The 25,362-nt window shown below is 45.5% G+C and overlaps 1 protein-coding gene across 1 annotated transcript; it reads left to right on the plus strand.

Annotated features, from left to right (window-relative positions):
- Window positions 1-413: 413 nt before the first annotated feature.
- LOC116978564 (protocadherin-10-like) lies at window positions 414-20,028 on the plus strand. The gene is made up of 2 exons (XM_033029796.1): window positions 414-3,233; window positions 19,976-20,028. Exon 1 carries the CDS (start codon window positions 581-583, stop codon window positions 3,131-3,133), a length of 2,553 nt encoding a protein of 850 aa, XP_032885687.1. The 5' UTR covers window positions 414-580; the 3' UTR covers window positions 3,134-3,233; window positions 19,976-20,028.
- The last annotated feature ends 5,334 nt before the right edge of the window (window positions 20,029-25,362 follow it).

The following is a 25,362-nucleotide window of genomic DNA, read 5'->3' on the forward strand; positions in this document are numbered from 1 at the left end:
TGCAAAGATTTCTAAACACCTGTTTTCACTTCTTCATTCTGGGGTATTGTGTGCAGATTGATGATTTAAAAAAATGAATTTAGTCGATTTTAAAATAAGGCTGTAAAGTACCAAAATGTGGAAAAAGTCTGAAGGGGTCTGAATACTTTCTGAATGCACTGTATAGTTTATTTGACTCGTAAATGACTGATATCATCTACCATTGCAGGGAGTAAAGGGTTAATCCAGCCTGGCTAGTCCCCTCCAATGAGACGGTGAATTGGAGCTGAGAATTTGTTACATCAAAAACTGCACTCCCGCCTTTCCAGCAGATACAGTGAAAATTCAGAAAGAGCGGAGTGTGGATGAAGCGAAGGGTAGGCGCGGAGTGGAAGGCATAGACGCCTGCTTGTCAGAGGCTGCATTGTGAGAGCGTGCCCGCCGGCTGTCTGACTTGAAGCGAAGGACCGACCGATGTGCGTCTTTACGCATATCGCTCGTTAACCCTCGCTGAAAAAACAATGCTCGGCTTGGCTTTGCCTTCCGCTCCCCAGTGCTGAATGTAACTACAACTTGCCGGCTCTGCGACACAGCACAAGGAATGCGCGGAGCGATGGCTAGTTCTCACTCAGACACCTGCCCCAAGTGGCGTCTGATAACCTTTGTCATCTGGACTTGCCTCTGGGAGTTTATCAGCGGTCAGATCCGCTACTCTATTCCCGAAGAGTTGAAGCACGGGGCGTTTGTTGGGAATATCGCCGATGATTTGGGACTTGATGTCAGGCAGCTGTCGGCGCGGCGGTTTCGTATCGTCCCTGCGGCCAACACTCAGTACTTGGAGGTCAATCTGGAGAACGGGATTTTGTTCGTGAACGAAAAAATGGACAGAGAGTTGCTGTGCGATTTGACTTCCAGCTGTTTCCTGCATCTGGAGATCGTGGTGGAAAACCCGCTGGAGTTACACCGGGTGGAGGTGGAGATATTGGATGTGAACGACAATTCCCCCAGTTTCCCCTGGAGGGAATTCCGCTTGGAGATCGCCGAGTCGGTGGCTCTGGGTTCGCGTTTCCCGCTTGAGAACGCTCACGACCCGGACGTTGGCACCAACTCGCTGCAGACCTACAGGCTCAGTCCCAACCAGTACTTCCAGCTGGAGGTGCAGACTCGCAAGGGGCGCAATAAGTTCCCCGTGTTGGTGCTGGACAGGTCACTAGACCGGGAGAACCAGGCGGTGCACCAGATGGTGTTGACGGCCGTGGACGGCGGGGTGCCGGAGAGGTCGGGCACCGCTCTGGTCATTGTCACCGTCCTGGATGTCAACGACAACGCTCCTGTCTTCGACCAGGCTGTGTATACCGTCTGTCTGGTGGAAAACGCGCTGAGAAACACCTTGGTGATCAAACTGAACGCCACCGACTTGGACCAAGGGTCCTACGGAGAGGTAACCTACTCCTTTAGTAATCATGCCCCAGCCCGCTTGCGCCAGCTCTTTCGGGTCGACCCCCAAACGGGCGAAATTCGAGTCAAGGGTGTGGTGGATTATGAAGAGGCGAGTGTTTACGAGATTTATGTCCAGGCGAAAGATAAGGGTCTTTACACGGCGGCCGTGCATTGCACGGTGGTGGTGGAAATTATCGATGTCAATGACAACGCGCCCGAGCTGATCTTGACCTCTGTGTCCAGTCCAGTCAGGGAGGACGCGATGCTGGGGACGGTGATCGCTCTGATCAGTGTGACCGACCGCGACTCGGGCGACAACGGGAAGACCTACTGCCGCATCCCGTCTCATCTCCCTTTCAAACTCCAGTCGTCTTTCAAGAACTATTACACTCTGGTTACGGACGATCACTTGGATCGCGAGCGGGTTTTTGAGTACAATGTGAGCATTACTGTCACTGACTCCGGCACCCCTTCCCTCTCCACCGTCAAAACCATTCTCGTTAAGGTGTCGGATGTCAATGACAACGCGCCCCGCTTCGCACACCCGTCCTACACGGTGTATCTAATGGAGAATAACGCGCCCGGTGCGTCTATCTGTTCGGTGTCAGCCTGGGATCCCGATTCCGAGCAGAACGCCTATGTGTCTTACTGCATCTTGGACGGTAAAATCAAAGGCACTCCTATATCATCCTACGTCTCCATCAACTTAAACACGGGCAACCTCTATGCGCTGCGCTCTTTTGACTATGAGCAACTCAAGAATTTCCGAGTTCAAATCCAAGCGCAAGACGCGGGCTTCCCATCCCTTCACAACAACGTAACAGTAACCGTGATCATCTTGGACCAGAACGACAACGCTCCCGCGATCGTGTCCCCGCTTCCTCCCAACGGCTCGGTCGAGTGGGTGCCACGCTCCGCCGATGCCGGTCACCTCGTGGCCAAAGTAACAGCGGTGGACGATGACTCGGGTCAGAACTCCCGGCTGAGTTACCAGCTGGCCCAGGCGACCGACCCGGGACTGTTCAGCATGGCACCCTTCACGGGAGAGATCAGGACGACGCGCCGCCTTGAAGACTATGATGCCCCCAGCCAGAAGTTGGTTGTCCATGTCACAGACAATGGGAAGCCACCGCTCTCCACCTCGCTCACCATCAGCGTTTCAATAGTCGATAGTATTCCCGAGGTCATCGCAGACTTAACAGAGGGGCCCCAAACCATCGAATTCTTCTCCGAGTTCAACCTTTACTTAATCGTCTCGCTCGGCTCCGTCTCCTTCGTGTTCCTCTTGGCTATCATCGCCCTGATCTCCATCAAGTGTCACAAGGATAGGCACGGCACCCTTGGCGACCGATGCCCTCTCAGTACCTGTTGCCTCCGGGGCTCCCGCCGCTGCTGCCGTTTCCGCAGGAAACACTCCAGGGACGTGTTGAATAATTCACACACAAACTTCCAGATGCCTCCCAGTGTGAAAGCCCCGCCGAGTTCAGTGGATGTAGCGGGCGGCAGCGGTGGCACGCTCTCCCAGACCTACTGCTACAAAGTGTGCCTGAGTCCCGAATCGGCCAAGAGCGACTTAATGTTCCTCAAACCTTACAATTCATCCACGACCGGGGGGACCAAAGCCAAACCCGTCAGCCCCCACGTGAGTACTGCCAGAAAAGAGGGGTCAGACGGGACTAATATTGGAAGCAACGGATCCAGCGAGGTGAGTTGAGACAAAGCATGATCAGATATTTGTCCATTGAACTGCAGGAGCGCAGGGGACGAGGGGTTGACCTTATAGAAGTGTGCAAAATCACGAGAGAAATAGATGGGTTGGATGCACAGTGTTTTGCCCAGAGTAGGAGACAAATGTTTAAGGTGAGGTGGAAAGATGTAATAGGAACCAGAGGGGTAGGTTTTTTACTCAAAAGGTGGTGGGTGCATGGAACGAGTTGCCGGAGGAGGTAGTTGAGTCGGGTGCTATTGCCACGTTTAAGAAACATTTAGAAGGGTACATGGATAGGATAGGTTTAGAGGAATGGATAGGATATGTTTGGAGACATTTGGTAGGTGGGACCAGTGTAGATGGGGCATGTTGGTCGGCGTGGCCAAGTTGCGCCGAAGGGCCGGTTTCCACGCTGTACGACACTATGACAACGAACCGGAGCATTCACCCGCTGGCGATAATTAAACTTTCAGTTTCATATACTAAAGTGGATAGGTTCAGGCTTTGGATTTGGCAGATTATAAAATGACCATCAACTATTTGGGTTTAGATTTCTTATTGTCAGGTGAATACAGAGGTACAGTGAAAAGCTTTGTTTTGGTTGATATCCACATACATAAATACATTCAAGCCAAACTGAAGTACAATAGGTAGAGCAAAGGGGGAGATGGAGTATATAGATCTCAGCATTGTAGCGCATTAGTCCTGAGAACTAAGTTAGGTGTTTAGGATAAGAATTATGGCTGGTCAGATAGGTTTTAGTTTTTAGAGAGACAGCGTGGAAACAGGCCCTTTGGCCCGCGCCAACCAACGTTCACTCTTACACTAGTACTATCCGACTCACAAGGAACAATTTACAGAAGCCAATTAACCTACATGTCTTTGGAATGTGGGAGGAAATCGGAGCATCCGGACGAAACCCACGCGGTCACAGGGAGAATGTGCAAACTCGGAACAGCCAGCACCCGTAGTCAGGAACGAACCCGGATTTCGGGCGTCGTGAGGCAGCAGCGCTGCGTCACTGGCCCACTAGACAAGAGTCAGCTTGGACTGGCGAGAGTTCACCCTCAGATTTGGTGGCGGGAGAAAAAAAAAAGGGAAAGAACATTGCTCGAATTGTGCTATTATTGGAAGATCGGGCGCCATAAACGGGATAATGTCACGTCTGGAATGATCCATAACCTGTGATTTATCTTTTTCATAGGTTTCAGGTCTCCACGGCGGGTTGTTCATTCCTTGAATGGGAATTAATGAAGAGACCCTTTCTCGCGTGATTTCCCCAGTGTAGCTCAGGATTTAATGCTCACAGACTCTTAACCCAACTGTGAATTCAAAGTACTTCTATCTCTCTTGGCCTGCCGAAAATTGCTTCTACCACGAATCAAATCTGCGTCTAGACTACCTTCAGTAAATTAGAAAGGCAGGGACACGGGCATAGAAGCCGAAAGCAAATCTGATAAACAGTGCTATTTAATTAACTGCATTAAAGGGAGCAGCCCTGTACAGAAACCCTTTGAACTGCTGTGATCACTCCCGGCAAGAAACCCCCCCCCATGTTTTAACGGATTGGTAAAGCTGCTTTGCAATAAAATGATCGCAATTGATTAAGTCGGGCTTAATAGAGAGAATATAAACTATTTTGATCACACCAGCGTTGAAATACCACCATTACTGCCCCTGGGGTTACGTGGATTGACAATTATTTTAAGGCTTCGTTTCTTTTAAGTATTTGGACGATTGCAATTGTGATTTCAATACTAGATATCAAAGAGTTGATCCAGTTTCCCTCAATTGCCAGCTCCACACAATTCAAGGGTAAACTACTAATTGCATGACTGCATTCCAGATAGGCGTGTGGGCAAGAGGACGTGCAGGTGCTGGTTTACAAAATAATAATCAATGGCCGGGGAGCATCGCTGGAAAAAAAAGATAGGTGACGTTTCGGGTGGTGATCCTCCTTTAGATATTGGATAGATGGTTTCAGTCTGAAGAAGGGTCTCCACTCGAAACGTCTCCAGAGATGCTACTTGGCCCGTTGAGGTACCCTAAACGCATTGTATATTTTTAGATGAACATTCATACCTACCTGCTTCCACTACCTGCAACCCTCGGCAACCACCTGCAACCTCCGGGAACCGCACGGAAACCTTGGGTGGGGCGCAAAGTCTCCAGAGGTTTCCGTTCAGGTTTCCTAAGTGGGACAGAGGCATTATTAGTGGGACAGGGGCATATTGCGGGCGAAAAAAAAACGTTGGTTTACAAACGCTGGGCGTGCATGGTGGCGCAGCTGTAGAGTTGCTGCCTTACAGCACCAGAGACCTGGGTTCGATCCTGTCTACGGTTGCTGTTTGTACGTAGTCTGTACGTTATCCCCGTGACAGCTTGAGTTTTCTCCGTGTGCTCCTGTTTCCCCCTACACTCTAAAGACGTACATGTTCTGTAGGTTTATTTGGCTTCGGTAAAAAATGTAAAATCGTCTCTAGTGTGTAGGAGAGTGCGGGGTGATCGCTGGTCGGCACAGACGCGATGGACCGAAGGGCCTGTTTCCGTGCTGTGTCTCAAAACTAAACTAACATGAGATTTAAAAATATTAAGATATCGGAGAAGGTTAATGTACAGAATGGGGGGGGGGGGGGGAAAGGACGGAGTTTACAACAGTTTGCCTGGGGCCAAGTTATAAATCATCCATATGTAGCAAGTTTGGAGAAAGGGCATTACTGCCAGAGATGTACACAGCCCGGTAAAGGGTAAGTCGAACCAATATGACCGCGCGTTTGATTCACGTCAAATACTGTTTCTTCACTCTCCCTGCGAGCCAGCGGCGGTGTGTAAATCAAAAGCTGCCCTTTTCGGCGAAGAAGCCTTTTTTTCCCTTTTCTATTGATTAAAACATTCTGCCCTTCAACTATTCTCGTTATTAAAAGTCTGAAACTGCACGGTTATCCTTTCTGTTAAATCAAGCATGTCAGGCTTTTCTTGGCTCTTAATTGCAAACCGGACTATTTTTTAATAAAAAAATTGTTAATTCGCAATTTGTTGACATACACGGCGGTCTGACATAGCGTGTCCGACATCTCCCTACCATTTCTAGTTCTCACCGTCTCTATCACAGAAAACAGACTATTGTCACATCTACTGCAAACCTATTGACAAGTATCTTGACTGCACTTATTCCCACCCACTTCCTGTAAAGACTCTATCCCCCTACTCCCAATTCCTCCTCTACCCCGCATTTGCACCCAGGATGAGGTGTTCCATACCAGGGCATCGGAGATGTCCTCATTCTTTAGGAAACGGGGGTTCCCCTCTTCCATTATAGACAAGGCTCTCACCAGGGTCTCCTCGATATCCCGCAGCTCCGCTCTTACTCCCCCTCCCCCCCCCCCATTCGTAACAAGGACAGAGTTCCTCTTGTCCTCACCTTCCACCCCATCAGCCGTCGCATACAACATATAATCCTCCAATATTTTCACCACCTCCAAAGGGATCTCACTACTGGCCACATCTTCCCATGTCCACCCCTTCCGTTCCCTCCTAAACTCCCTGGTCAACTCGTCCCTTCCCACCTAAAACCACCCCCTCCCCAGGTACTTTCCCCTGCAACCGCAGGAGATGCAACACCTGTCCCTTTACCTCCCCCATCGACTCCATCCAAGGACCCAAATTGTATTTCCAGGTGAGGAACTTGCACCTCCTCCAACCTCATCTACTGTATCCACTGTTCCAGGTGTCAACTTCTCACCATCGGGGGTTCGTTTCACTGAACACCTCTGCTCAGTCCGAATTAACCTACCTGATCTCCGATGGCTCGGCACTTCAACTCCCCCTCCCCTTCCCAATCTTACCTTTCTGTCCTGGACCTCCTCCATTGTCAGAGTGAGGCCCAGCGCAAATTGGAGGAACAGCTCATTATCTTTCGCTGGGGTAGTTTACACCCCAGCGGTATGAACACCGACTTCTCTAACTTCAGATAGCCCCTGCTTTCTCTCTCCATCCCTTTCCCCTTCCCAGTTCTCCCACCAGTCTTACTGTCTCCGCCTACATTATATCTTGTCTCGCCCCCTTCCCTGACATCAGTCTTAAGAAGGGTCTCGACCCGAAACTTCGCCCATTCCTTCTCGCCAGAGATGCTGCCTCACCCGCTGAGTTACTTTTGTGTGTACCTTCGATTTCAACCAGCATATGCAGTTCTTACTTACACACAGTCTGACATAGTATTTGGGCATCACTGTTTTGGAAACGTCCATACTGGAGCTTGTATCTTCGCCGGTGAGTGTCTGTATGTTTAGGTGTAACTCACAATGAAATGATACGCCAGCGCAGAGGGTGATACGCGTTTAAACTTTAGTTTAGAGATTCAGCACGGAAACAGACCCTTCGGTCCACCGAGTCTAATTCTATGTATTCCCACTTTCTCAGCCGCTCCATACACTAAGGACAATTTACAGAGGGCCAATTCACCTGCAAACCCGCCCGTCTTTGGGATATTGGAGGAAACCGGAGCACCCACGCGGTCACAGGGAGAACTTGCAAACTCCACACAGACAGCACTCGAGGGCAGGATCAAGTGCCGCAATGGTGCAGTTGCTGCCTCACAGCGCCAGGGACACGGGTTCGACCCCGAATATGGGTGATGTCTGTATGGAGTCAGTACATTCTCTCTGTGGCCGCGTGGGTTTTCTCCCGGATGCTCCGGTTCACTCACACCAAAGACGTACAGGTTTGCAGGTTAATTGGCATTGGTAAGTTGTAAAAAATAGGTCCCCAGTGTTTGGCGTAGCGTCCGGGGAGTCGCTGCTAGATGCGGACTCGGTGGGCCGAGGGGCCTGTTTCCGCGCTGTGTCTCTAAAGTGTAAAGTAAACCCGGGTCTCTCTGGTCAACCAGCGACGCTATTCTGCTGTGCATATGGGGCTTTAAAAACGTGATTTCCATTGCCCTCTCCCCTCAATGAGTGAACATTTGTTGTCCCCTATGTATGTCTGTCTCCTGCACTCTATTTTCATTTTCTGTTCATTCACTCTACTTTCATTTTCAACACGAATTATCATTTCTATTAACCTTATGAAAAGTGTACTTGAAGTTGGGAAACAATCATTCTAGCACGACATTCTTTGTAGCCCACCGCTACGCACAGAGAAACATTAGCATCAGAACCAAGTAGCATTGTAATTTAGGGACCCGCGATGCACAGCATAAGGCAATACTCTGTTGCAATTGCACAGTGGTCTGTTAACGATTTTTTTTCATTATACAGTACAATCCCACCGTGCCAAAAGCAGTTCAATTGGCTTTTTTTATGCTGTGCAGTTTTATTACATTTTCAGGTTTTCGGAAATGGAGTTTCTAAGGGCAATGATCACTGTTGCTGTGGGTTATAACGGTGGGTTTAATAATGTTATATTTGATATTTATACATTATTCAAGGATGGCTCTGTCTATTTCTGTTGTGTGGTTGAGGATTAATAACTGTAACATAATGCCATGGGCAAGTGGTATGATTCTGGGTCAAATGGGGAGAAACAGCAGCGGCCGGTTGGAACACACAAGACAGTTCCGATTGGCTGATATGATATTTTTGTTAGCCACAACAAAGGGGAAAAAATCAGAATGTAGAAACAAAGAACTGTAATACCAAAGATTGACACAAAGTGCTGGAGTAACTCAGCGGGTCAGGCAGTATCACTAGAGAAAAAGGATGGGTGACTTTTCTGGTCGGTACCCTTCTTCAGACTCTATGAGTATTGCATGCATTTCTCGTCGCCCCATTGCAGGTCAAATTTCACTACACCAATTGGTGTATGTGATAATAAATGTCCTTTCTATCCTTTGTAGGAAGGGTGTGGAAGCTTTGGAAAGGGTGCAGAGGGGGGGTTTATCGGAATGATGCTCAGAGAGTTTGAAGAGTCTTACAACACTAGGATCCTGGGTTCGATCCTGACTATGGGAATTGTCTGTACAGAGTTTGTACGTTCTCCCTGTGACTGTGACTGCGTGGGTTTTCTCCGGGTGCTCTGGTTTCCTCCCACACATTCCAAAGCCAGACAGCTTTGGAGATAAATTGGCTTCAGTAAAATTGTAAATTGTCTCTAGTGTGTAGGATAGTGCTAGTGCATGGAGTGATCGTTGGTCGGTACGGACTTGATGGGCCTAAGGGCATGCTTCTACGCTGTATCTACAAAGTCTGAGGGTCCTAACCCAAAAGGTCGCCCATATGTTTTCTCCAGAGATGCCCCTTGACCCTCATGTTGCTCCAGCACTTTGTGTCTATCAAGGAAAATAATCTATTCTTTTGATAATGTTCCTGTTGAATGGTCGTCATGTGTGTAAATTTTTAGCTATGAAGAAAAATACAGGTTCTGACATAGAAACATAGAAACATAGAAAATAGGTGCAGAAGTAGGCCATTCGGACCTTCGAGCCTGCACCGCCATTCAATATGATCATGGCTGATCATCCAACTCAGTATCCTGTACCTGCCTTCTCTCCATACCCCCTGATCCCTTTAGCCACAAGGGCCACATCTAACTCCCTCTTAAATATAGCCAAAGAACTGGCCTCAACCACCTTCTGTGGCAGAGAATTCCAGAGATTCACCACTCTCTGTGTGAAAAATGTTTTCCTCATCTTGGTCCTAAAAGATTTCCCCCTTATCCTTAAACTGTGACCCCTTGTTCTGGACTTCCCCAACATCGGGGACAATCTTCCTGCATCTAGCCTGTCCAACCCCTTAAGAATTTTGTAAGTTTCTATAAGATCCCCCCTCAATCTTCTAAATTCTAGAGAGTACAAGCCGAGTCTATGCAGTCTTTCTTCATATGAAAGTCCTGACATCCCAGGAATCGGTCTGGTGAACCTTCTCTGTACTCCCTCTATGGCAAGAATGTCTTTCCTCAGATTAGGAGACCAAAACTGTATGCAATACTCCAGGTGTGGTCTCACGAAGACCCTGTACAACTGCAGTAGAACCTCCCTGCTCCTATACTCAAATCCTTTTGCTATGAATGCTAACATACCATTTGCTTTCTTCACTGCCTGCTGCACCTGCATGCCTACTTTCAATGACTGGTGTACCATGACACCCAGGTCTCATTGCATCTCCCCCTTTCCTAATCGGCCACCGACATATGTAGATCAGTAAATATTTGATACCGTACCCTGGGTTTGGAAACAATGAATTTTGCTCAAATGTACAGTTCTTGCTAATTGCAGACCCTGAGAGAGATAGAGAGACTATCGTGTTTGATAATGAGATTATATAGAGCATTGTTTTGTACAGCACAAGAACAGGCCCTTTGGCCCACAATGTCTGTGCTGAACATGATGCAAAGATCAACTCTTACTTGCCTGCAGATAATTCATCCCCTTCCATTCCCTGCATATCCATGTGCCTATCCAAAGTTCTCTTAAATGCCACCATCATGTACGCCACCATGCCACAACCACCACCCCTGGCAGCTCATTCCAGGCACTCACTACCGTTGTGTATAAAACCTGTCCCGCACTTCTCCTTTTAACATCGGCCATCTCACCTTAAAGCAATGCCCTCTAGTATTTGATTTTTCCACTCTGGGTTAAAGGTTCTGAATGTCTACTCTATCTATGCCCCTCATAATTTTATATACATCTGTCAGGTCTCCCGCAACCTCCGGCATTTTAGAAAAAATAATCCTTGTCTGTCCAACCTCTCCCTGTAGCTAACACCCCTTCTTAATCCAGGCATCATTCTGCTAAATCTCCTCTGCACCCTTTCCAAAGCTTCCATATCCTTCCTGTCATGGGGTGACCAGAATTGCATGCAATACACTCAAACATGGGATAACCAAATAAAGTACATCATGATTTCCTCACTCTGAGATTCAATGTCCTGACCTATGAAACCAAGTATACCATATGCCTTCTTTACCACACTATCCACTTGTGTTGCCACTCTCAGTGAGTTTATAGACTTACAGTTGGTGATTCCTGTATAACTTCAAAAGTTCATAAGTTCTAGGAGAAGAATTAGGCCATTCTGCCCATCAAGACTACTCCGCCTAGTCTGATCTATCTTTCCCTCTCAACCCAATTCTCTTGGCTTCTCCCTACAACCCATGACACCATTACTAGTCAAGAATCTGTCAATCTCCACCGTAAAAATATCCAATGACGGCCTCCACAGCCATCTGTGGCAATGAATTCCACAGATTTACCAATCTCTGACAATAAAATCATTCAGGTCCCTTGAGTCATAGAGTCATGCAGTGTGAAAGCAGACCCTTCAGCGCAACTTGCCCATGCTGACAAACATGCCCCATCTACACTAGTCCCACCTGCCTGCTTTTGGCCCATATCTCTCTACACCTACAGTATCCTATCCAGTTATAGACTAGAGCCTAAGATCCCTAATTTCATGATTACTCATGAAATTTTAAACTAACTGGGGTTAAGGGGCTGCAGGACAGTTAGTAGTAGTTGACTGAACAGTGAAACCTTTCCAAGTAGCATGGTTAAAGAGAAACATGGAGTGTTTCAACCTGAAATGTCAATAGACAATAGACGATAGATAATAGGTGCAGGAGTAGGCCATTCGACCCTTTGAGCCAGCACCGCCATTCAATGTGATCATGGCTGATCATCTCCAATCAGTACCCCGTTCCTGCCTTCTCCCCATATCTCCTGACTCTGCAATTTTTAAGAGCCCTATCTAGCTCTCTCTTGAAATCATCCAGAGAACCTGCCTCCACCGCCCTCTGAGGCAGAGAATTCCACAGACTCACCACTCAGCGTGAGAAAAAGTGTTTCCTCGTCTCCGTTTCATTTGACTGTTCACACGTCGACTGTTCATTTCACTCCACTTGTGCTGCCGGACAGGCTAATTCCTTCCAGCAGCAGTCCCTTTTTTGCTCTGCGAGATGGGTAGTCATCATAATTTGACAAAGCCGTTAATAAGATATTTAAGTGAGGCGGCACAGTCTTCTTCTTCTTGCGTATGGTGTGCACAGCCTAAAGTTGTAGGACAACTTGTTCTATTTGATCTTATTTGATTGTGCACGCCAGGTTAACTGCATTCGTTGAAACAGGGCAGACCACGTGAAGGTTGCAAACTCCCACCCCAAGCGGCACAGTGGTAGAGTTGCTGCTTCACAGTGCCAGAGACCCGGGTTCCAAACCTGACTACGGGTGCTGTCTGTGCAGAGGTTGTACATTTTCCCTGTGACCTCATGGGTTTTTCCGGCTGCTCCGGTTTCCTCCCACATTCCAAAGACGTGCAGATTTGTAAGTTAATTGGCTTCTGTAAATTGTAAATTGTATGTAGTGTACAAGATAGTGCTAGTGTATGGGGTGGCCGCTGGTCGTCGCGGGCTCGGTGGGCCAAAGGGCCTGTTGGCACGCACTTTCTGTATCTCTATAGTCAAAAGATTAGGTGGGTCGAAGGGTCTGTTTCCACATTGTAACTCTAAACTAAACTGAGCTAAAGTGGTGAAGTTTAGAGATGGAAAACACAACTGATTCTGGTCACAGAGGACCAATTGTTAGAATCTCAGCACAGTAAGTGTTCATTTGGCACAATAAGTCTGACCCAGCTATTTGTAAGGGCATTCAAGTTGAATCTTACGAGCAAAACACAAAGTGCTACAGGAACTCAGCAGGTCTCCGAATCACGACCCGAAGCATGGCGTATCCATTCCCTCCACAGATGCTGTCTAATGTGTTAATGTGCTTTGTGCTTTGCCTAGGATTCCAGCATCTGCAGTTCTTTGTATCTCCAATTGAACCTCATGTTTTCTTTGGTTCGTTACTTAATCATCTTAAATGTCGCATTCCTAAACCATCTCAATTGGAAATGGTCTTGCTTTAGATTAGTTTAGTTTAATTTTGCCATGTGTACCAAGGTACAGTGAAAAGTCTTTTGTTGCGTGCTAACCAGTCAGTGGAAAGACTATACATGATTACAATCGAGTCATTGAAAGTGCAGTTACATGATAAAGGCAATGGCATTTGGTGCAAGATAAAGTACAGTAAAGTCCAATTAAATATAGTACGAGGGTCTTCAATGAGATAGATAGTAGCCTCAGGACTGCTCTCTAGTTGTTGTTAGGATGGTTTAGTTGCCTGATAATAGCTGGGAAGAACTTATTTAAGTTTGTCAAGTACCTGCATGATTGTTCCATAAAGCTTGACATCATGCAAATCTATGTTATGGAATCAAGGAAAGCCTAGAAAGTGTCAGGCACTTGATTCAGTGCAGAAGCAAATGGGATCACATGGGAGCATAGATGCTGGAATCTTGCATAGAACACAATGTACTGGAGTAACTCAGCGGGTCGGGCAACATCTTTGGAGGACATGGATAGGTGACATGTCAGTTTGGGACCCCTCTTCTGGCTTATACGGCGAGGTGACATGTCGGGTCGAGCAACTCCTGAAGATGGTTCACGATCCGAAAAGTCACCTTCCCATGTCCTCCAGAGATGTTGCCTGACCTGATGAATTAGATATGTTAGAGATACACTGCGGAAAACAGGCCCTTCGGCCCACTCATTCTGCATTGACCAGGTGCATGGTCACCCCGTACACTAACATTATCTGAGACAACAGGGAGAATTTGCAATTTTACCGAAACCAATTTTGAAGAGTTGTGTATCTATGGAATTCTCTGCTGCAGGAGCAGTGGATGGCAACTCTCTGGATGTTTTCAAGATAGAGTTTGATACAGCTCTTAGGGCTAACGGAATCAAAGGGCATTCTTGCCATAGAGGGAGTACAGAGAAGGTTCACCAGACTGATTCCTGGGATGGCAGGACTTTCATATGAAGAAAGACTGCATAGACTCGGCTTGTACACGCTAGAATTCAGAAGATTGAGGGGGGGATCTTATAGAAACGTACAAAATTCTTAAGGGGTTGGACAGGCTAGATGCAGGAAGATTATTCCCGATGTTGGGGAAGTCCAGAACTAGGGGTCACAGTTTAAGGATAAGAGGGAAGTCTTTTAGGACCGAGATGAGAAAATCATTTTTTACACAGAGAGTGGTGAATCTCTGGAATTCTCGGCCACAGAAGGTAGTTGAGGCCAGTTCATTGGCTATATTTAAGAGGGAGTTAGATGTGGCCCTTGTGGCTAAAGGAATCAGGGGGTATGGAGAGAAGGCAAGTACAGGATACTGAGTTGGATGATCAGCCATGATCATATCGAATATCGAGGTGCAGGCTCGAAGGGCCGAATGGCCTACTTCTGCACCTATTTTCTATGTCTATGTTTCTATGATATGGGGAGAAAGCAGGAACGGGGTACTAATTTTGGATGATCAGCCATGATCACATTGAATGCCGATGCTGGCTCAAAGGGCTGAATGGCCTACTCCTGCACCTATTTTCCATGTTTCTATGAAATTAACCTACAAATGGGTACATCTTTGGAGTATGGGGTGAAACCGTAGCCCTCAGAGTAAAAGCCACGCTGTGACAGGGGGAACATACAAACTCCATATAGACAGCACATAAAGTCAGGATCGAACACGGGTCATTGACGCTGTAAGGATGCAACCCAACCACTGTGCCACTATGCCGCCCCAAACCTTTCTCATACAAGTACCTGTCTAAGTGTCTTTTAAATGTTGTTATAGTATCTGCCTCAACTACCTCCTCTCGAAGTTCATTCCATGCACCTGCCACACTCAGTGAAAAAAGTTGCTCATTCCTATTAAATCATTCTCCTCTCACTTTAAACCTATGTTCTCTGGTTTTTGATTCTCTTACCCTGCACATTCACACTATCAATTCCTTTCTAATAATCCCCATGTGGAGGTACAGTTGTCAGGAATGGAGTGGTGTAAATTCTCCTGGCTTGTTCATGTCTAATCTTATCTATAATTCAAAGTTTCTTGTTAATGACCCACTCAGGTCTGCCCAGTGTAATCCATGCTGGAGTTTGCATATACCTGATCGGGATATTGGCATGCTGCTGCAGTTGCCTTTTACGGTGCTGTATTAGAGGTAGTGTTAGAAGGGGCTTTGGAAGAAAATTGGTTTTATTCTTTGCTAATGGACCAGTCAAATGGAAGATCTGCTGGGCTTGCTGATAGAGAAATGGAGGTGCTGATGCATGAAATAGGATTCTAGACCTTTTCCCCAGAGGGGAACTGTCCGGAATATCTAAAATGACATATGGAGAGGGGAAGGTGTGGGGGGGGGGACTGGGGAGAGAGGTGTCTGAAGACAATTATGCCTGCTACAGTTTACATCCTTGGTACAAAAACGACAAAAAGACAGACAATGTAGAAAAATCTGGGCGGCACAGTGGCGCAGAGATAGAGTTGCTGCCGTACAGGGCCAAAGACTCGGGTTAGATCCTGACTACGAGTGCTGTCTGTGTGGTTTTGTTCTCCCTGTGACCGCGTGGGTTTTCTATGGGTGCTCCGGTTTCCTCTGACACTCAAAAGATGTGCCAGTTTGTGTGTTCATTGTCTTTGGTAAAGAGGGTAAATTGTCCCTAGTGTGTAGGATAGTGCTAGTGTACGGGGATCTCTGGTCGGTGCGGACTCGGTGGGCCGAAGGGCCTGGTTCTGCGCTGCATCTGTAAACTAAACTAAACTAAAACACGCGGGAGACTGGTCTCTTATCTACAAACCTGCATGTCTTTGGAAAGTGGGAAGAAGCCGGAGCAGCCAACTGAGTATAGAAGTTACACAAAATTGCTGGAGGAACTCAGCGGGTGCAGCAGCATCTATGGAGCGAAGGAAATAGGCGACGTTTCGGGCCGAAACCCTTCTTCAGACTGATGGGGGGTGGGGAAAGAAAGAAGGAAAAAGGGAGGAGGAGGAGCCCGAGGGCGGGCGGATGGGAGGGTGGGAGGAGACAGCTAGAGGGTGAAGGAAGGGGAGGGGACAGCACAGGCTAGCCAAATTGGGGGAATTCAATGTTGATGCCATAAGGGCGCAAGGACCCCAGACGGAATATGAGGTGCTGTATAGAAGTTGGCAGGTCATGTACGTTGGAAGGTCATGTTACAGTTTTATAAGACATTGGTGAGTGTACATTTAGAGTGCTGTGCTTAGTTTTGGTCACCCTGTTATAGGTAAGATGCTGTTAAGATGAAAATGGTGCCTTAAAGAATTACGAGGAAGTTGTCAGGTCTTGAGGGCCTGAGCCATAGCAAGAGATTGAGAAGGCTCTTTGTTCCCTTGGTGCCCCCCCCTCCCCCCACCCCCACCCCCCACCATACGCCGTGTCCCTCTTTGTTTTCAGTGCCCCCCGCCACGCCGGGTCCTCTTTGGTCTTGGCAGCATGTCATCCACCGACCTCTGACACCCACCACGGGCCCGACTGGCCTCTGGCACCAAACATTCCCTTTGCAATGTAAAAATATCTTGCAAGCTAACGGTCTATTTTATAAAATGCAGGTGCTAGTGCCTATTCATTGCATGTCTTGTAGCACACAGAATGCAGACTGGGTTGTTACTAAATCACACTTGGATTGTTTCCTTTGGAATGCCAGAGGCTGAGGGGAGATCTGATGGAAGTATATAAAATTATATCCAGTATAGATAGTGTAGACAGAACCTTTTTCCCAGGGTGGAAATGTCAAAGTCCAGAGGACAGAGCTTTAAAGTGATAGGGGCAAAGTTTAAAGGGGATGTTCGGGGCAAGTTCTTACTCAGCGAGTGGTGGATACGCAGAACGCGCTGTCAAGGAAGATAGACATAAAATGCTGCAGCAACTCAACGGGTCATGGAGCATCTCTAGAGAAAATGAATAGGTGATGTTTTGGGTCGGGTCCCTTCTTCACTGAAAAAGTAGAGGTTGGGGTGGGGGGGGGGGATAAACTCGAGGCGAGAAAAGGCCAGAGCAATTCAGGGCCAGCAACAGATGACCTTAGGAAGGTTGGAGCCCATATTGGCTCATTGTTGGCTGGGGAAGGTGTGATAACAAGAGTGATACAAGGATGTGAACAGTGGAACTGGTAAGAAGACTGGTGGTGGGGGGGGGGGGGGGGGGGTGATCTACACATGAAATGCATCTATTTTTCTCCAGAGATGCTGCCTGACCCACTGAGTTACTCCAGCATTTTGTGTCTATCTTTGGTACAAACCATCATCTGCAGTTCCTTCCCATCAACCATCCTACCAACAACTGGACAGCAGTCCTGAACTACTATCTACCTCATTGGCAGCTCTCAGACTATTTTTGATCTGACTTTACTGGCTTTATCTTGCACTAAACATTATTCACTTTATCGTGTATCTGTACTCTGTTGATGACTCAATTGAGATTATGTGTTGCCTTTCCGCTGACTGGATAGCACGCAACAAAAGCTTTTCACCTCGGTACACATGACGATAAACTAAACTAAACTAAATTACACATGGAAGGAATGTGCAGGATGAACTGCAGATGCTGGTTTAAATCGAAGATAGACAGAAAATGCTGGCGTAACTCAGTGGGACAGGCAGCATCTCGTTTCGGGTAGTCACCCATTCCTTATTTCCAGAGATGCTGCCTGTCCTGCTGAGTTACTCCAGCATTTTGTGTCTACACATGGAAGGATATGTGTCAGGTGCAGTCAAAGGAGGTTAGTTTTACTTGGCAACATATTTGGCAGAGACATTGTGGGCTAAATGGCCTATTCCTGTGCTGTCATGTTCTATGTTCTATATGTGCTTAAGGTGTTTCAGTACCTCAATCCTGCTTCTGTGTTTATGGAAGGGAGTTCATGATTGGAAGGAGCATATACTTAAGGAGTATTGACTGATATTGATCGCATTTGACATGTACTGTAGATGAAGCAAGCACTCCCCCATTATTGATAATGTGAGCAATTATTTGTTAAAAATGTCTCATACTCAAATTGATATTCATTTATGTATAAGAAGAAAAAATATTACTCCAGTTTGAAAGTCTCCACTTTGATCTGATCTGTAGTATTGATTTGGCTTTTCTTTTGATTAGAGCCACTCATTATCGAAATCTCAGTGAAACTTGAGACATGGGTTGTGGACATGGTATATGAAATTTGCTGCCGGAGGCAGGTACTATCACGATATTTAGAAAATGTTTGGACAGGTACATGGATAGGATAGGTTCAGGGGCCAAATGCAAAGAGGTGGGACTAGTGTGGATGGGGCTGTCAGGGTGGGTAACTTGGGCCAAAGGGCATGTTTTCATGTTGTATGACTCTATGTCGCTCTATACCTCGATATGAATTGGATTAAACCTCCAAGTGTTCCCAGATGCCTTCTGCCCTTTTTAGCTTGTAGATGCTGGAGATACCATGAATTTAGGTGCTGCCCACATTTAGGGATAGAACATAGAAAATAGCAAATAGCACATGAACATTCCCCTTAGCACACAATGTATGTGCCAAACATGATGCCAAGACCAACCCTTATTGGCCTGCACGTGATTCATATCCCTCCATTTCCTGCATACCCATGTGCTTATCAAAAGGCCTCTTTAGTGCCTCTTATCTTATCTGCTTCCACTACTACCCTTGGCAGCATGTTCCAGGAACCCCCCAACCTGTCCTGTAAACCTATAAACTTTGCCACTCTCACCTTACATAGAAAATAGGTGCAGGAGTAGGCCATTCGGCCCTTGGAGCCTGCACCGCCATTCAATATGATCATGGCTGATCATCCAACTCAGTATCCCGTACCTGCCTTCTCTCCATACCCCCTGATCCCTTTAGCCACAAGGGCCACATCTAACTCCCTCTTAAATATTGCCAATGTACAGGCCTCAACTACCTTCTGTGGCAGAGAATTCCAGAGATTCACCACTCTCTGTTTTAAAAATGTTTTTCTCATCTCGGTCCTAAAAGATTTCCCCCTTATCCTTAAACTGTGACCCCTTGTTCTGGACTTCCCTTAAAGCTAAGTATTTGATAATTCCATCGTGGGAAAAGGTCCTGATCATTGCCTCTCATTATTTTATCTACTTCTATCAGGTCTGCCCGTAACCTCCTTAATTACTCAAGAATCCTTGGACAGATGCTGCAGTGAATGTTGCTGAAGGCACACAATTGCAAGCAGTAAATGTTTAGGAAGGTGCATTTGATGCCAATCTAGTGGATGGCTTTATCCTGGTTAGTGCTGAACTTCCTGGCATTATGGAGTCTAGTTTTTGTTAGTGTAGAGATGGAAACAGGCCCTTGGCCCACCGAGTCCACGCCAAACATTGATCACCCGTTCACATTAGTTCCATGTTATCCCAACTTTCTCATCCACTCCCTACACACTGGGAGCAAGTTACAGAGGCTAATTAAACTATACAACCCTGCACGACTTTGGGATGCAGGAGAAAACCGGAGCACCTGGAGAAAACCCACGCGGTCACAGAGAGAACATGCAAATTTCACACACAGGCAGCATCTGAGGTCAGGACCGGACCTGGGTCTCTGGTGCTGTGAAATAGCAGCTCTATCAGCTGCCCCACTGTTCTGCTCTCATATAGACCTTATTTCTATATCCAGCAAATCCCCAACCCAGTTGGAAGGAGTTAATTAAAAAGCTTTTCACTGTACACATGACAATAAACTAAACTAAATAATGCGCCTGAGGAGATTGCAGTGGCAGCTGAGATTCAGAAAAACAGCTTGTTTACCTTTGTTGATGAAAGAACCAAGTTTTCTGCAATGCATAAAGTCTGCTTACAAAAGCAAATGTAGAATGAATCAGATTAGCAATTTCTTGAGTCTGGTGAAATACTTGCAAGGTCAGGGCGCGAATATGAAGGACTTCGCTCACTGAATCAATGCACTCAAAAAAGGCTCTTCTCTTCCAAAGTCTATAATAAAACACATGGGAACACTCAGATGCTGCAATATTGGTTGTAAACAAAGTTAAGCAAAGTTAAATAAAACATGGATAGGGTGCATGCATGGAGTCTTTTACCCAGAGTAGGGGAATCAAGGACCAGAGGACAAAGGTTTAAGGTGAGACAGGAAAGATTTCATAGGGATCTGAGGGGCAACATTTTCACACAGACGTTGGTGGATATATGGAATGAACTGCCAGAAAAGGTAGTTGAGGCAGGTACTATAACAATATTTAAAAGACATTTGGACAGGTACATGGATAGGAAAGGAATATGGGCAGATGGAACAAGCGTAGATGGCGTATCTTGCTCGGCATGGGCAAGTTGGGACGAACGGCCTGTTTCCATGCTGCATGACTCTATTAAGATTCATTCCTATAATGTTTTCAACCATTGCTAAAAGGAAGATCACAAGGAACTGCAAATGTTACAACAACAAAAAAGACCCAAAGTGCTGGAGTAACTCAACAGGTCAATAAAAAAAAAGATACAAAGTGACACGCTGAGTTACTCCAGCATTTTGTGTCTTTATTTATAGAATTGGAAGACTGGACATTAAAATAATGGCATGCAACAAGGGCACAGTGGTAGAGTTAATGCCTTACACTGCCAGAGTCCCAGGTTCAATCCTGACAATTGCTGCTGTCTGTACGGAGTTTATACGTTCTCCCTCTGACCTGCGTGGGTTTTCTCTGAGTTCTGGTTTCCTCTCACACTCCAAATACGTACAGTTAATTGGTTTCAGTAAAATTGTAAATTGTCCTTAGTGTGTAGGATAGTGTTAATGTACAGAATCATAATGTGCGGTATATATAATCACTGTCAGTAAAGACGATGGGCTGAAAGACCTATTTCAACACTGTATCTCTAAACTAAACTAAACTAAACATGTTATAGGGCGACTTTAAGTTTATGACTGGGAAGTATCTAAACCCTTAGCAAAATTAAGAAGCGACCATAATTCTATGAAAATAATTCATATGAATTCCTATGAAATTGTTAGAAAAAAACCCAGCAGATACTGAAAATTGAAATAAAAATAGAAAATGCCAAACATTTTGAGCATCAACTGTGGGGAGTGGCAGGCAGTGGCAAGTGGAGTGCCGCAAGGCTCGGTGTTGGGGCCGCAACTGTTTACCATATATATTAATGATTTGGACGAGGGAATTAGGAGCAACACTAGCAAGTTTGCGGATGACACAAAGCTGGGTGGCAATGTGAACTGTGAAGAGGATGTTAGGAGGTTGCAGGGTGACCTGGACAGGTTGAGTGAGTGGGCAGATGCGTGGCAGATGCAGTATAATATAGATAAATGTGAGGTTATCCACTTGGGCGGCAAAAACAAGGGGGCAGATTATTATCTCAATGGGGTTAGGTTAGGTAAGGGGGAGGTGCAGCGAGACCTGGATGTCCCTGTACATCGGTCACTGAAAGTTGGCTTACAGGTACAGCAGGCATTGAAGTAAGCTAATGGAATGTTGGCCTTCATAACAAGAGGATTTCAGTATTGGAGTAAAGAGGTTCTTCTGCAGTTGTATCACATCTGGAGTATTGTGTACAGTTTTGGTCTCCTAATTTGAGGAAGGACATCCTTGAGATTGAGGCAGTGCAGCGTAGGTTCACGAGATTGATCCCTGGGATGGCGGGGTGTCATATGAGGAAAGATTGAAAAAACTAGGCTTGTATTCACTGGAGTTTAGAAGGATGGTGGGGGATCTTATATAAACATATAAAATTATAAAAGGACTGGACCAACTAGATGCCAGAATTTTTTTCCAATGTTGGGCAAGTCCAGAACCAGAGGCCACAGTCTTAGAATAAAGGGGAGGTCATTTAAGACTGAGGTGAGAAAAATATTTTTCACCCAGAGAGTTGTGAATTTATGGAATTCCCTGCCACAGAGGGCAGTGGAGGCCAAATCATTGGATGGATTTAAGAGAGAGTTAGATAGAGGTCTAGAGGCAAGTGGAGTCAAGGGATATGGGAAGAAGGCTGGCACGGGTTATTGATAGGGGGCGATTAGCCATGATCATAATGAATGGCAGTGCTGGCTCCTGCACCTATTTTCTATGTTTCTCTGTTTCTATGAGAGAGAAACAGAAACTAATGTTTTAAGTGAATGACCCGACATCAAAGTTACTCCAGAGGACGGCATGAGAATTAGAACAAATTCAAGAAAGTAATTTTGAAGTGTGTTTTACACATCATCATGAATATTAAGAAAGAGAAAAATAGAATATCTGGAATCCTATAAAAGAGAAGCATTGCATCTGATGAGTGTTTAACAGAATGAATTAATTTGACGGTATGATAAATATTTGAACCAATGAAGGAATCAATCAATAAATCAAACATGAATAGACTGAAGATTGGAGGTACACAAAAATGCTGGAGAAACTCAGCGGGTGCAGCAGCATCTATGGAGCGAAGGAAATAGGCGACGTTTCGGGCCGAAACCCTTCACGGGCCTATTTCCTTCGCTCCATAGATGCTGCTGTACCCGCTGAGTTTCTCCAGCATTTTTGTGTACCTTTGATCTTCCAGCATCTGCAGTTCCTTCTTGAACACAACAGACTGAAGATTGGTCCTGACTGAAAAAGTTGTTGAATCATTTCCTCCAGAGTTACTGCCTGAACCGCTGAGTAACTCCAGCACTTTGTGTCCTTCAGAGATGCTGCCTGACCTGCCAAGTTAAGCCACCACTGTCACTTTTGTCAAATAAGATGATGTTACCATTCATGGTAATTGGGCAATTGGAAAAATGGGAACAGAACATACTAAATGAATGGCAGAAACTCAAAATAATGTCTGTTAGATAATCAACTGGTGAAATCAGAACATAATGCACCATAAAAGAAGAGCATCCAATCCATCCAGGCTGACTAAAAAGAGCTATCCCACCAAATTCCACCTTACAATTATTTAGTGTGAAACCTTGAATGTTCTGGCCTTACAAACGCATCTTCAAGGGTTTGGGAATTTGATCAACGTTTCTGCTTTTAGTATGCTCTTCATCTTTGAGTTTCAGATGTCCATCAACTATGACTGAAAAATTCTGCCCCCATTTATCTGCCAATTATATAAAATCTACACCCTCGAAAATTATTGACCATCCTACCATGCAAAATAGGTCCCCACTCATTCCATCCAAGCCACATTATTAATTTTTTCTACTGTTTCTCTGATTCAAATAAAAATAAATTCAGTCAAAACAAATATTTCACATGGCTAAAATTCTTCAGTTCTTGCAGTGTCCTTTAAATGTTCCCTTTATTATCTGATACGCACAATATCTTTGGGCTAACTGTTTTTTATTCAGTTGTGGTATAGTCTCTTTGTTCCTAATTCTATGCATTGGCAATATATATGCTGCCTACAGTATGTCTTAACTGCCACCCTCAGGGATGTGTGGAAATGCATTTTGGGTCTCTTGACACCTCTCCTTGTTGTTACTCTCCAAATATATTACCTTACATTAAAGTCATAGATTCATGGAGCAATCCAGCACAGAAACAGCCCCATTGGCCCATGGAGTCTGCACCGACTATCAACCACTCACTTGCAATAATTCTACATGAATCCCACATTATTATTAACTCCCTCTGGAATCTCCCACTCACCTATACACCTATACACAAGACCTCATGTCTTTGGGATGTGGGAGTATGATGGAGCATCTGGAAGAAGTCTGAGTACCTGGGCAAAATCTATACAGTTGCAGGGAGAATGTATAAACTCCATAAACTGAGCAGAGAATACAAAGCACAGGAGTAACTCAATTGGTCAGGCAGCACTTGTCGAGGCAGCCTGCATCGTCGGAGACCCACTACACCCAGGCCACACACTAATATCACTCTTGACATCGGGAAGGAGGCTGAAAACTAAAGTCCAGTTTCAGGAGCATCTTCTTCCCTATAGCCATCAGCCTACACTACACTAAGCACTAGAAGCTCCAAATAAGCTCTGAACTACTTAACTTGGGGGCATAGGTTTTGTCTTTTTGCACTATTACTGTTTGTTTATATGTGTGTGTGCATGTGTATATCAATATATATATACTGAACTTGTATTTTCTTATTTATTATATTGTCCACAGATTACCATGTTTACATATTCTATTGTGCTGCTGCAAGTAAGAATTGCATTGTTCTGTTTGGGACATATGACAATAAAGCACTCTCTCTCTTGAGGTCAATGATAGCCGATGTTTCGCATTGGGACTGGAAAGGTTTGAAGGATCCTCATCTGAAATGTCACCTGTCCATGTCTTTCAGAGATGCTGCCTGACCCACTAAGTTACTCCAGTTCTTTGCAAGATCCCAGCATCTACAGTTCATTGTGTCTGCATATAGAAACCATTCTAGGTCAGGATTGAACCAATATCTATGAGGACCTCTGTAAAATGGTATTTATGGAATATCATTTGCCATTTGTCTACCTACTTGACCAGGCAATTGAGATATTCCTGCAATCTGCAACTTTCTTGCTTCCAATCAACCAAATAGCCAATAAATGTGCAAATGTCTCAGTCTTTAGACTTTAGACTTTAGAGATAGAGTGTGGAAACAGGCCCCTCAGCCCACCAAGTCCATGTCGACCAGCGATCACCCCATACACTAGCATTATCCTACACGCTAGGAACAATTTCCAATTTTACCAAAGCCCATTAACCAATAAATCCGGAGAAAACCCATGCGGTCACAGGGAGAATGTACAAATTCCGTACAGCCAACAGCCGTAGTAAAGATCAAACCCAGGTCTCTAGTGCTGTGAGGAAGCAACTCTCCCACTGCGCCACCCCGATAATGCCCAATTACCACGAATAGTACCATCATCTTATTTAACAAAACTGAAAGTGCTGGAGTAACTCAGTGGTTCAGGCAGCATGTTTGGACGGAATGAATCTGGACGGAATGAATCGACAACCTTTCGGGTCAGGACCCTTTATCAATCTGTTCATTTTTGATTCATTGATTGAGTACTGCTCCGCGGCTGCCTATATAAATCTGAAAAAGTAAATGTGTTCATATTCAGACTTTCTCAGTCCCATTGTGAAAGCGTTACATAAAAAAAAAATGATTATTACTCTTTGTTTTTCACCATTAGAGACAAATTTATATCCAATTCTCTGTCACAATGTCACGTAGTGTCCGACTTGCAAAATAGGACATAATAATATCTTTAAAACATTTTTTTAATTGTCGTTTGCCTTGTTGAAATCAACATAGACAACACCAAGTGTATAACATTCATTGAATTTTTTCACTGACATAAGAAAATCAATTGAGTCAGTTAGATACAAATAGAGCTAAGTCAAATTTCTCCCAAAATATTATCTAGGCTGACTAACTTGAATTATTGATCTGTTCTCTTCTTGCTTGTTACAACAATGGTACATTGTTGGGTAGTATTCTGGTCTTGACACCACACTACAGAGAGGA

Source organism: Amblyraja radiata, chromosome 11 (genome assembly GCF_010909765.2).
Source record: "Amblyraja radiata isolate CabotCenter1 chromosome 11, sAmbRad1.1.pri, whole genome shotgun sequence".
Taxonomy (NCBI): Eukaryota; Metazoa; Chordata; class Chondrichthyes; order Rajiformes; family Rajidae; genus Amblyraja; species Amblyraja radiata.

Bases quoted from the DNA above. Each gene is read 5' to 3' on its own strand.
- LOC116978564 (XM_033029796.1), top strand. From the start codon at position 581: ATGCGCGGAGCGATGGCTAGTTCTCACTCAGACACCTGCCCCAAGTGG.